Source organism: Lonchura striata, chromosome 1 (assembly GCF_046129695.1).
Source record: "Lonchura striata isolate bLonStr1 chromosome 1, bLonStr1.mat, whole genome shotgun sequence".
NCBI lineage: Eukaryota > Metazoa > Chordata > Aves > Passeriformes > Estrildidae > Lonchura > Lonchura striata.
Genome location: NC_134603.1, coordinates 154,165,074 through 154,178,692, shown reverse-complemented (window position 1 = coordinate 154,178,692; position 13,619 = coordinate 154,165,074). Strand labels below are relative to the sequence as shown.

Genomic DNA, 13,619 nt, shown 5'->3' with positions numbered 1-13,619 from the left:
ATATTATAATGAATAACTATATTATTTACTATAATAACTGTATTATTATTATATTTACTATAATAGCTATAACTTATATTATAGTTATATTAATAACCATACTATATAACTATATATTATTATATTATTTACTATAATAACCATAATAGCAAATAACTTTATTTATTTACTATAATAAATTATTATAATAAATAATATGTATAATACATAATATTTATGTATTATTAATAATACATAAATATATTTAAAATATTACCTTCTTCAAACATTTACTACTAATACATTAAATATATAATATAAATTCACTAATTTTTGTAATACCATTTATTCATAAAATATTATTATATCCCCAAGTTTGTAAGATCCAAATGAAAACAACAACCGAGGTGGATGGCCTAAATACACACCCCAACACCAGGAGTCCCTTCCTCGTGGTGTATAAATTAAATTATAGTGCAGATCACACTTCCAGAGCACCTTCAGCCTCTGGCAGACACCAATGAAGCATCTCCAAAAAAAGGAGGGACCAAATGAATGGATCTCTAAAAGCAACGTCTCAAAGCAGAGTTTTATTAAGTGCCCTTGCAGCCATGATTGACTGCTGATATCTGCCACAAAGTATTTTTTATTTGCCTGACTAGCACAGCCAGAGGCAGAAAAAAGCTTTTAAGGCTCTTTACCCCGGGAACACAGCGAGAAAACTTCCAGCTACGCATTTCATGGGTCTGAAAAAAACTCGAGTTCTTGAGTTCTGTCGAGATCGTTAATTACAGAAATAAAAATCAAAAAAGAGCAATTAGCACCTGCAGAGAATAAATCAGCCAGGCAGGGAGGAGCTGGTGGGACCTTGGTGGGGCTCTGGGGATGTGAAGAGTTATCAGCTCTGGAGCAAGCAGGTGGGAAGGAAATTGTGGCATGTCATAAAAATCCACATCTCCATGGAGTTTGCAGGGTTTAGTGCCCAGAAGAGCCATGAATGTTAATTTGGGAGCTTGGCTGTAAATCTGTGGCTGTCATCAAGGATGGGAGCGATGGTTTTGCCACAGGACACCCTCCTCAACCAGTGCTCTGATGTCATAATGGATTTTTTTGCTTCTATATACAGATAAAACTAATATTTTATATTGTTCCCTCCATTATTTTAGTACTCTGTGCCCTCATTTATCCTTTTTACAGAAATTGAGCATGCTTTTTATATCTGGGTATCCAAAACTTGGATAAGCTTAGAGTTTTACAGAAAAAAAATCCATTTGGCTCATATGTGTGTCTAGGTATTCTACTTTCTTAGTAAGCACTGATTTTTAGGCTAAATCCACAGCAATGGCTACTCAGCCTTTATTCCTCTTTTATTCCTCTTTATTCCTCTTTTATTCCTCTTTATTCCTCTTTTATTCCTCTTTATTCCTCAGGAAGTATTGCTATACCTGAAATAACACATTTTTCTAAGCATAAATATATATACATATATATAAATATCTATTTTGTTCCAACAGGAGCTGTTATTTCTCTTGATAAAACCTTTCCTCATCTGCATTGCACACAAAGAGGTAAAGATAAGCCTTTGATACACCCTGTGCTGTGTGAATTCCCTGGAAAGGGAGGAGAGAGAGGGGAAAGGAGGAACAAAGCTTAATTTTGCTGCTGAAAACAAAACTGTCTGAACAATTCCTGTGCCCCAAGCACAAAGCATCACTTCCAGCAGGTGAAAAAAAAAAAAAAAAAGCTTTGCACAGAGAAACTCTGTAAAAACCAAACTGTCCAAGGAGAGGCAGGGAGCAGAGAAGAGAAGAAAAGGAGAAGAGTGGAAAATTTCCTAGAGAGGGATCACTGGAATTAAGTGCATGGCTGAGACCCACATGCAGACATGTTTAATGTCATATCCCCCCCAAAAATGCACTCAGCCTTGCAGTCAGCACTTGAGCACGTCAGAAATTCCTCATGTGGTGCTTGGCCTCCTCTTGGTGCCCTGGAAGGCTGGGAGCTCTCTCAGCAGTGTAGTTTTTCTCTGAGGATGTCAAACAAAAAAACAGCAGCCTGTTCCTATTGTGAAAACAGGCTGGAAAAGCCTAATTGTTCTTAAAAAACAGGATGGAAGTGGTAAAACCAGAACAGATGGATTCAGATGTGGAAGGAAGAAAAGTGAAAGCCTAATTGTTCTTAAAAAGCAGGAAAAAAATGGTAAAAAAACCCAATAGGTGGATGCAGATGTGGAAGGAAACAAGTGAAAACCCCAGTGTTCTTAAAAAGCAGGACGGAAATAGTAAAAAACCCAATAGATGGATGCAGAAGTGGAAGGAAAAAATTGAAAAGCCCATTGTTCTTAAAAAGCAGGGTGAAAATTATAAAAAATCCCAGTAGATGGATGCAGAAGTGGAAGAAAACAAGTGACTCAGTGCTGGCTCTTTTGCCATTTCCATTTTGCTTTGGAATGACCCCAAAAAACCAGGAAAACTCTCCGAGAGGGGATCCCAAAGCTCCATCACCCCTCTACAGAACTCCCAGCACACGCTCAGTAAATTAAGCAAAGCAGACACATCATTCCTTGCTGAATTGTTCCAAATTATATGGGAAAAAAGCAGCCAAAAAATGCCAAGCACAGCTCAGGACTGAGCCCAGCCACTGATGGTGAGGAGGATGGAATGGCTTTAGCCACTTTAAACCAGGCACAGGTTTAATCTCCACTCAGGAAACTCCTGAGGGAAGTGAAAGGTGACTTAAAATGTTTGAAAAATTAAAAAAGTAAAATAAAAAAAGCAAGTACATGTGTCCCACACAGGCATGTGCAGGGTGAACGAGTTCTCCTCTCCCCTGACAAATGGATGGGGTAGAAGATGTAACAGAAATCACCACATTCACTTAAAATGAGAGGTGGATGTGGCAAAATAAAGGTGGCAGAGGTGTAAAGCCCAGCAGGGTTTGGATCCTGGCCATTTGCAAGCTGAGTGCATAAAAATGCTGAGGGCCAGCCTTGAGGTTGTTTTTCATTTTGGTGCAGATGTTCAGAGTTGTGTGTTAAGCCCTTTTTTGGAGGGGTGGTGGTGATCAGAACCAGTACATTTAATTTGATTTCATTTCCTTCCTGCCTGGCAAGGGGATGTGTGTTCCTCAAAGTCTGAGCTGCCACTTGGGAGAGATGAAATAAAACCTGTTCTTGGGTAAGGAATAAAGCAGGCTGCAGGGGAGAGATCAGCATGGAGGGAATTTCCTTTGGATTTTTTCACTCTTACACAACACAAGAAACCAGTTTGAGGCTTAAGATCTCTAAAGAGAGGTGTCTGCCAAAGGACTGAAGGTGGAAGGTGCAGAATGAGGTAACTTTAATTTTGGTGTTCCCAGCATCACAGAGTCCCAGAATCCTACAATGGTTTGGTTTGAGAGGGACCTTCAAGATCATCTCCTCCCAACCCCGCAGAGCATCCCTCTCTGCAAAAGGGATGATGTGGGGATATTTTTCTGTCCCTCCAGAGGTCTGAAAGCAGTCAGCAGCACTGACCCTGTCCTCACTGCTGACCCCACAGGAGCTCAGAGCATCCTGGTCACTCAGACAGCCAAAATGCCAAAACCAGGGTGTCCTGATGTGCCAGGAGAATCCCACCTGCAAGGGAGGCAGATCCCAGGCTGAGCATCTGTGCCAGCCAGTGACATCTGGGAGGGCCCTGGGGACACGGCTCAGATGTGGCTGGGATGCTCCAGATCACCAGGGATTAATGGAAGCATCTGTTAAAGACAGAATCCAGGCTGGAGCCTCCAGGAGCCTCTTTTCAAAAGACACCCAATGGACTTCAGCTTTCAAAAGGAGACACCAGGTATTGATATTTTGCCCTCCAGACAAGAATTGTGTTTAAATAGATTTTTTTTTTCCTCCCATAACTCTTGATGAGATGACAGGGATGAGGATGAAAAAAAGCCTGTGGAGCTCAGAGAGGAGGAGGAACAACCCTGCTGAAAAAAAAAAAAAAACAAAACAGGATCATGGGGGTGGTGGCTCAAGAGAGTGGGGATCTCTGTATTCAATTCCTTTGGCCTCTTCTCCACTTCAAATTTATGCAAATCAATGGAGCCAAGCCATGACAGCCAGCAGAGTTCATCAAAACCACATCACCCCCCAGCTCGTTAGTGAAACATATCAAAAATAATCCCACTTTAGTTCTGAATGAGACAATAATCACAATTCTGTGCAAACATTGGAATTTAAATGCCAAGCAGATTTACAGAAGTGTAAATCTCCAGCTCCCAGCAATGCAAACAGTGAAATGGAGAGTGAGGGACGACCCTGGGGGGAGGAGAAATCCACCTAACGCGACTAAGGGAGGAATTTAAATTTAAAGCTGTTAATATCCACTGGTGCTGTTGACTGAAAAAGTGACTATGTTGATTTAATATACATCAGGGTGTCTAAAGTTCCTGTAGAGGAACAGGCTTTTACATTCTGGAAATCCTATATATATATATATATATATATATATATATATATATATATACACATACACACACACACACATACATAAATATATATATATATATATATACATATACATATATATACACATGTATACACATATACACATATATATCCATATACACACATATATATACATATATACACATATCTAGAAATATAAAATTAAATATAAATATGTAACTGTCAGTGCTGGAGATGAGATCTGCCCCAGTAAAGTGCCAGCAGAGCAGCACTAATGCAAGCTCTGCAGCCTGGAGCAACCCACAGCACAAATCCCTGCTCACAGAAACCTCCCTAAATCCCCTCCACAAACCACCCAGCTCCCAACGACCCAGCTGAGGGCTGATGTCACCCAGGGCTGCCCTGACCTCGGGCCACTGCATCTGCCTGCCACCCTCTGCTCTGGGGACAAAACATGTGGCAGCAGCTCCCTGGCCACAGAGAGCAGGCACAGACTTTCCCAGGAATGTTCCTGGGGAAGGCTGTGAGAAGATCAGAGGGAAGAATGAGAAACAATTCTTATCTCCACTTCAACCTGCTGTTGTGCACATGTGGAGTGTGCCATGGAGATTTGTGATTCCTTAATTGGACACTGGATGGTGTTTGGGTCGATTGGTCAAAGCTGTATCGGGCTGGCTGCAAGGGTTGCTGAGTTTCTTAATGAAACTCGGCATAATATAGTATAATAGATAGTGTAGTAGTATGAAACTCAGCATAATATAGTATAATATATAGTGTAGTAGTATGAAACTCAGCATAATATAGCATAATATATAGTGTAGTAGTATGAAACTCAGCATAATACAGTATAATATATAATATAGTATAGTAGTATGAAACTCAGCATAATGTAGTATAATATATAGTATAGTAGTATAAAACAGCAAAATATAGCATAATATATAGTACAGTAGTATGAAACTCAGCTTAATATAGTATAATATATAATATAGTATAGTAGTATGAAACTCAGCATAATATAGTATAATATATAGTATAGTAGTATGAAACAGCATAATATAGTATAGTATACATACTATACTATATATACTATAATATAGTATATACTATATAGTATAGTAATATAATATAGTATAGGATGATATAATAAAGCTCTTGATCAGCCTTCTGCAATCACAGAGTCAATGCTAATTATTACCCAGCTGGGGCCTGCAGTGACACAAAAAATAGCAGAGGCAAGGGCTGGAAGAGCAAGGAAATCTCACATCTGCCTGCTCCTCTCCACCTCACCTGCTCGCTCCCAGCGGGTCAGGACTCATTCACAGGGGATATTTATTTTTGTGCAGATTGGCAATTATTAAACAGAAGTGATTTGCTGTTGTAGCTTATCCTCTTTAGGGTTTAGGCATGAGGCTGAGCTGGTTCAAAGTGATTTGTGGCAAAGCCCCAGCCAAGGGGATGCTCCTAATAAAGCTGAAGTTTTAGGGTAGAAAATATTTTTGCTGTATTAACAACATCCTCATCAGAAGGAAAGTTACTGATTCATCCTCAGAAAGTTACATTTCTTAATTAAAAACTATTTAGCCTCAAAAAACCTTATAAAAAATACAACTCCATTTTTTAACTTCTTTTAATAAGTTTCCCAGCTTTATCCTGAACTCTTCATCTGTAGCTGAATTTGTTGGTTCTACTACTATTAAAATGCACCATTTATGAAACTATAATATAAATAAAAACTTATAAACATCTAAATCCAAACAAAAAACACCATCTCACACATTTAATCCCGACCCCAACTAAAAAAAAAAACCAAACAAAAAACCAAAACAACAAAACTAAAAAACCTCAACATGCGCATTTTTTTACATCTTCAGGAGCTTTTAGCTTTTCTAGCAGTGCTGAAGCAGCCTGGTATTGCCCCATTTAACAAATAAATGGGTTTTATAATGATGCAAGGAGCATCCAATGTATTGGGAGCTCATCCCCTCCTCAAAAATCTCCTCCAAACCTTCCCCTGGGCACTTCCTGAGTGCCAATAAATGAACTCTCCCTGTTTTAGAGTTCTGGATGCTGAGAATTTTGGGAGAATTTGAGAATTTTGAGAATCTAACACCCAGGAGAACACTGCATTTGACCTTGAAGCCTTGGATAAAACTTCCAAAATTGGTTGATAACACTAAGATTACAAGTGTGTAGCTGATTAGAAATGTGTACTATCACAAAATAGAAAACTTAGAGTTTAAAGTTTTAGAATATAGCAATTATATGGGACAAGTTAAAAGTTTTAAAGCAGTAGCTAGTTGTTCTTCTTCCCCACCTTCTTCCTTCTTCTTCATAAGTTTGAGTAGCATTTTGTAATCAGACAAAAAAGTCTGCATTGCAGATTTTGAGTGATAAGTTATTAGGTTAAAAGTGAAAATAGTTTAAGTGTAATTTCTTAATTAAATAGTTTAGCCTTGAAAAACCTTGTAGCAAAAGATTGTGAACCATTTTGTGCCTTGTTAAAGACTACAAAACTCACTGCTGTGAGACTGTAACATAGGTAAGAAATAATGAACACCTGAATAAAAACAATAATAATAATAAATTATTATCTAATAATAAATAATCAAAACTAATAATTATATATTAATAAATTCTTTAAATAATAAACATATAAATAATAAACTATCATCTCAAGTGCCTTCAATCCCAACCTCAACAGAAGTAGAAAAAAGGCCTGGAAGGGGGAAGGATGTGCCCAGAGAGATGAATCAGCCCAGAGAAACCCCTGGTGCTCATTCTGCAAAAGGGAATGGTGACAAAAAGGCTGCTCAGGTGACAAGAGCCTTCTCCAGGACCTCCCTGCCGTGGCAGGAGCTGTGGAGCTCCGGGTGGGAGCCAGTCTGAGGGTTGGCATCACATCCCTGGCCCTCTCACAGACCCAAAAGTCTGGCTTTTCTGCCACTGCAGCCCTCTGAGATCTCATTTTCAGAGGCAAAAGCGTCTCCCCTCTTGGCTGAGGTCCCACCCAGCTGAAGCTGTGGGAGTTTGTGACTTCTGGAGAACATCTGGGAGTGTGGAGGGGAGGGAGAGTGGAGGAGCTGCACTCCAGCCACAGAGGGAAACCAGGACAAAGCCCTGCCATGTGCGTCCGTGTGTCTGTCCATCCTGCTGGGTCACAGCTCCAGCCCCTCCTGCTCTGGGCTCTCCAGCACCTCCAGCTCCTTTTGTCTGTGCTTTTGGCCCCTGACTTGGGGTTTTTTTTTTCTTGGCTGCATTTCCTGGATTTTGATTCTCGCAAAGCTCTTTCCTCTTCTTTCCAACACAGAAGAAAGTTGATGAGAGCAGGGAGTGGGGCTATATTTAACCCCACAGCCTTTCCCAGGCATTGGAAAGCCACAAATCCACATCCCCTGAGGCAGGGTGATGCAGCAGGGGATGTGACAGCAGCACAAAAGTGACACTGCCACACTAGTGCTGACCTGGTCTGAGGGCAGGGTGTGACCTCCTGTGTTCCTAAAACCCAGCTGAATCCTGCTCCCCACCACAGCCTGACTGAGAGTTTTTATTCTGCACAGATCATCTGAGCCCTTTCCTGAATTTCAGCCACTCAGGGTGTCACAAATCTCCTCCAAGTGCACTCAGGTCTGGCTTAAAAAAAGATCATCAAATCCCAGGTCTTGTTGGTCCCCGATGTCTGGTGCTCTTCCCCAGGATGCCAATAAAAGGGACACTTGATGAACAGGGAGATCTCCCTCTGTCCCAAAAGATTTGTGTCTATATTCTAGCCCAAACAGCAGAAAATTCCCAGTCCTCCCAGACTATCAGCATATCATGTGGAAGATTGATTTTGACAAGCCACCAGTCTCTCCAGTTGTTTCTGCTGGAGACCATCTGGTAAAGGCAAAAACCTCTCTATTTTTTTAAATTTATTTTTTTCCTCCTGAAAATGAATATAAACTCTTCATGTTTACCATTTCTAAGGCAGCCTCACAGCTGAAACCCTCTCTCCTGACACTGTCCCACCATTCATTCACTCACTCATTCTCCTCTTGCCCATTTGCCAAAAGTGCAGAGCATCCCCCGAGTGCCCCGATCCCTCCTTGGAAAGCCAAGCATGAGAGAAAAAAAAAAAAACAAAAACAAAACAAAACAAAACAAAAAAAAAAAACAAAAACCCCCAAACAAACAAACAAACAAACAACAAAAAAAAAAAAAAAACAAAAAAAAAAACAAAACCAAAAATAAAACCCAAAAAAAACCAAACCACTCCACAAAGTCACTGTGAGACACTGAAAACGAGAACAAAATGTTTTGTCAGCCTCAGAAACCACAGGACAAAGCAGAACTCACCTGAATTTACATTTCTATCCAGAGCATGCCCCTGGCTCTCACGCCTCTCACTAAGGGGTTGGGACCAGAGGATTTTTAATGCTGTAAAAACTGGGGAAATGCACCTCCACACCCAAAATTCACAACCCAGGCGGCTTTCCCTGTCCATGGTCCCACCTGCCTCCTGCTGCTGAGTGTAGGGATTAAAAAAATCCCTTTTTTAAATACCACCCTGGTGGACTCGCCTGCTTTTACTGCCCATCCCAATTCCCAGCTGGTTGTCCAGAGTTTCCCTGCTGGAACAAACCCCTGGGCTGCGGGGAGTGTGTGATAATGATGATGTGAATGCCCCTGCTGGCGTGCTGGTGAGTAAAACACAGCATGAAACAGCTTTAAGTATTTCCCCTAACATATTTTTCTCCTCAGATACTGTTCCCCTCCACTATTCTACAATTTTGCCTTTTTATGCCCTAAGTAAGAGCTCCCACAATGTTATTATTGCTGATTATGTGTCCTCTCTGAAAACTTTATAGAGAGGCTTTCGGAGCTACCCAGACACAAGGTTGGGCAACTGGTTCTCCTGAATAAAGTCAGTCATGCATTTATACAAGCACAAATGGAATAAATCATACACCCAGGCACACACTCAGGATTTGTGGCAAGGCCTTTGTTAAACACATGCTGTTATTTAAAGGATCTTTGTGCTGGGTGCAGGAACTGGCCTGGAGGATTCCAGTGAGAACTTTGTCTTGTGGCCAAAACCAGTGGTTGTTTTGTTTAAAGTATATTTATGTCACTTTACAGATTCTCAATCGATGACAGGAGGAAAGAGGCACAGACACAGCTGAAGTGGTTGTCCTGATTTCTGGGGAGCTCAGATTTCACTGATTTTCCACCCTGATCACATCTCCAGCATTTGCACTCTGACTGATGAAGAATCAGATCTGAGCTGTTTTATTATTTTCCATCACAAACCTACTTCAAGGCTGGAACAGAGCAAAGCTCTGAAAAAAAGCACAAATTACACCAGCTGGGCAGATTTGGCTAATTTAAGGAGCTTGAAGTCTGAAGGCACGTGGAATCCACCAACTGCTTCAAATTATCCATATCTCATGTTCTAGATACACACTGGGGAAAAAAAAAAGTGTCTAATTTGTAGCTCTTCAGGCCAAATTATTTTAATTACACCCCGAAAACCAACACAGAAGAACCTAAAAGGGATTATTGTACATTTACACCACCAACAACATTAACACTTTTATTCTAACTTTTCCAAGCTGGCCCTGGCAGGAGGGCAGGACTTTGGTGAGCATGGCCTGATGACCTCAGCAAATGAGATCTGCCCAATTCCCTCTTCTCCACAGCGTGCAGGATGAGAGGTGAAGGTTTATAACAGCAATTAGAAACCACATGGCTGCAGGAGTTTTATGGTGCTCAACTTGTTGATCAGCCACTTGTTCAGAGTTTTTTTTTTCCTCAAGGACGTACCAATAAAAACTATCATGAGAAATTAAACAAAATAAACCCAAACTAACCAAGCTCTGCTGAGCCATCACAGGTCCCAGAGTTGGGTTATGACTGCAGAGCTACTTTTGCTTTAAAAATCAGCACCAAATCCCAGGTTTAAGCTGAGAAAAAAACCAGGGATTTTCTCCAGCGCTGGGGCAGTTCAGTATTAGTCACCTTGCAGATCAGTGCTGATAAGGAGCATGTGAATCTTTTTAGCCCACCAGCATGAACCAGATCCCAGGAACATTAACAACAAAAACAGAATAATAAAAGGGTTGGAAAAGAAGCAGTTACAGGATTGCAGTCTTGTTCTGCTCCAAAGCTTTAGGGGTTTGTACTTTTTGATGGCAACCCAAAAGCATCACTTACCACCCCAAGATCCTTGCAGGGTGAACTTCAGCAGCCCTGTGACCTCACCCTCTGCAGGATCTGGCCCCAGAGGATCCCCTCATGCCAACAATCTTTAAAGAAATGGGAATTTTGCCAAGGGCTTCAGTGGAAGCAAGAGTTGGAGCAGCTCCAGCAGCTGATGAGAACGCTGCCTCCTTCTCCTTTCCCCAGCTCCAGCCCTGGACATTTGGGCTATTTTGGATCTTCCCTAAAGCAAGCTCTGTAGAATTCCAAGAACTGTTTGCCTGGTCTTTTTTTTTTTTAGTACTTTAATAAATTTTCCCAACCTGTTCAAGCTCTAAGAATGTCTTTGGCAATGTAGATGGGAGAGTGGCTGATGGTGGCAGCCAAACAAAAGACAATTAAATCCATTTGTTTCATACCAAAAATTGCAATTAAATAAATTTGTTTCATTCCTTGTGGGAAAAGGGGAGAAGAAAGGGGAGACAAGTGATGCACTGACACATCTGGGTTAACTTCCACTCTCTGAGGCTCAACCTGCTTGGTCTGACTGCTTTAAGACAAGGCTGGATGATGCTCTGAGCAGCTGGTCTACTGAAAGCTGTCCCGTCCACAGGGCTTTGGAATCAGATGCTCTTTATTTCCAACCATTCTACAATTCTGTGATGGTTCTGCAACCACAGCCACTGTCACCAGCCCAGCAGAGCAAACACAGGTGACTTGGGTTGGTACAACCCAATTCTGGTGGGCAACCTCACCCAGCCCTACAGGATGCTGGGGAGGCAGCCTCACCTTCCAGAGAGAAACTGTGGGAGCAGGTTACAAGTGAGAGGAAACTGAGCACCAGATCTCCCCCCAACCCCAGGCTGCTGAATTAAAACCAGGCTCGCTCTAAATCAAACCCTGTGAGGAAACGAGCTGCGAGAGCAAAGCTCCAGCGAAATCAGAGAACTGCAGACTCCCTGAATGGTCTGGTTGGAAGGGAGCTTAGAGATCCTCCAGTTCCACCCCGTGCCATGGGCAGGGACACCTTTCCCTGAGCGGGGAGCTGAGGCAAGCGTGCAGAACCGTGCCCTGTGCCTGCTGGCACGGAGCATCAGCTCCGCTCGCACCGTGCAGGGCACACACAGCTCCAGGAGAAACAAACCTCGCTCCCCTCCTCCTTCCCCCCAAAATTCACCCGTAACAGGCTACTTGAAAGCATTCAGGCTGCGTTAGTAAATGGAATCATGAAACCCAAAGTGGCTGTAATTAGTGGGGGGATGCATCACGGACCCGACCGCGGGGACATCACACCCAGCTCGGACACGGCAGCCCGGGGACATCACACCGAGAGGGGACACGGCAGCCCGGGGACATCACACTGACCCCGGACACGGCAGCCCGGGGACATCACACCGAGAGGGGACACGGCAGCCCGGGGACATCACACCCAGCCGGGACACGGCAGCCCGGGGACATCACACCGAGAGGGGACACGGCAGCCCGGGGACATCACACTGACCCCGGACACGACAGCCCGGGGACATCACACCCAGCTCGGACACGGCAGCCCGGGGACATCACACCGAGAGGGGACACGGCAGCCCGGGGACATCACACCCAGCCCGGACACGGCAGCCCGGGGACATCACAGCCAGCCGGGACACGGCAGCCCGGGGACATCACACCGAGAGGGGACACGGCAGCCCGGGGACATCACACCCAGCCGGGACACGGCAGCCCGGACACATCACACCCAGCCGGGACACGGCAGCCCGGACACATCACACCCAGCCCGGACACGGCAGCCCGGGGACATCACACCCAGCCCGATCACAGCAGCCCGGACACATCCCCGCTCCCGGCTGGCTCTGGGGGGCCGGAACGCGGCGCTTTGCCCAACTTCTCGTGGGCAGCTGCGAGGAGAGCCCACCCCAGAGCCCTTCCATCCCATCCCATCCCATCCCATCCCATCCCATCCCATCCCATCCCATCCCATCCCATCCCATCCCATCCCATCCCATCCCATCCCATCCCAATCCCATCCCAATCCCATCCCAATCCCATCCCAATCCCATCCCGATCCCATCCCGTTATCCCCAGTTTGGGGGCGAGCGCTGCAAGGACCCACCGAGCTCCTGAACAGACACCAAAGCGAACCCGCAGCCAGCAAACCCGAATGACAGCGAAACCAGGAGAAACAAACCGGGAAACCAGCAGGGAATCCCGGCAGCTCAAAGGGATCCTCTCACCCCCAAAAAGGGCCGCGCACCTGAACCTAAAGGCGAAGCGAGCGCTCGCGGTTCCCAGCGCACGGGGGAAGGAGCAGAGCCGCCCGAAGTTGCCCGAAGTTTGCCCGGGGCGTGCGGCGCTCCGCGGTCACTCACCGCGGCCAGCAGGCAGCCGAGCAGCGGCACGGCCCCGCGCAGCATCCCGGCCGAGCCCCGCATCCCGGCCGAGCCCCGCAGCCCGGCCCAGCCCGCAGCCCCCGCGCCGCTCCGGCATCCAGCGGCTGCGGGAGGAGGCGGAGGAGGCACGGGAGGAGGCGGAGGAGGCACGGGAGGAGGAGGAAGCAGCGGCTCCGAGCCCGCTCCGCCGAGCGGCCGCACCGCCCCCGGCACCGCCCCCGCCCGCCCCAGGTACGAGCGGCGCTGCCCCGGCTCCTTCCCCTTCTTTGTCACCCGACTTTTTCTGACCTTTATTCGTTTTCCCTTTCACCTTTTTTCCCACCTCTTCTTTCTCCCGTTTCTATTTCTTGCCCTTCCTTTCTTCTTCATTTCTTTCCTGTTTCCCTTCTTGTCCCCCTCTTCCCACTTTTTCATTTTTTTCACCTTTATCCTTTTCCATTCTGTCCTTACTTTTTTTCCTCTCTTCTTCTTTCCTCTCTTCATCCTCTCTTCACCCTTTCTCTCCTATTCCCCACATTTCCTTTTCAGTATTTTCCCCTTTCCTCTCTCTTCCCTTTTTACTTTATCTCCCTTTCCATCGTTTTCTTTCTGCCCTTCTGCCCCCTTTTTTCTTTTTCTTTCCCATTTCCCCC

General features: G+C 44.7%; 1 protein-coding gene across 2 annotated transcripts in view; it reads right to left on the bottom strand.

Annotated features, from left to right (window-relative positions):
• LOC110474508 (vasoactive intestinal polypeptide receptor) overlaps nucleotides 1–13,056 on the bottom strand; it is a 120,124-nt gene extending 107,068 nt beyond the window's left edge. The window contains exon 1 of one of the 2 annotated variants that reach the window (XM_077789712.1): nucleotides 12,967–13,056. In XM_077789712.1, the coding sequence (XP_077645838.1) occupies nucleotides 12,967–13,029 (63 nt within the window). In that variant the 5' untranslated portion in view covers nucleotides 13,030–13,056. Of the gene's footprint in view, nucleotides 1–12,851; nucleotides 12,943–12,966 lie in introns of those variants that run through there. The other variant, XM_077789720.1, reaches the window with a different exon arrangement.
• Between the last annotated feature and the right edge of the window lie 563 nt (nucleotides 13,057–13,619).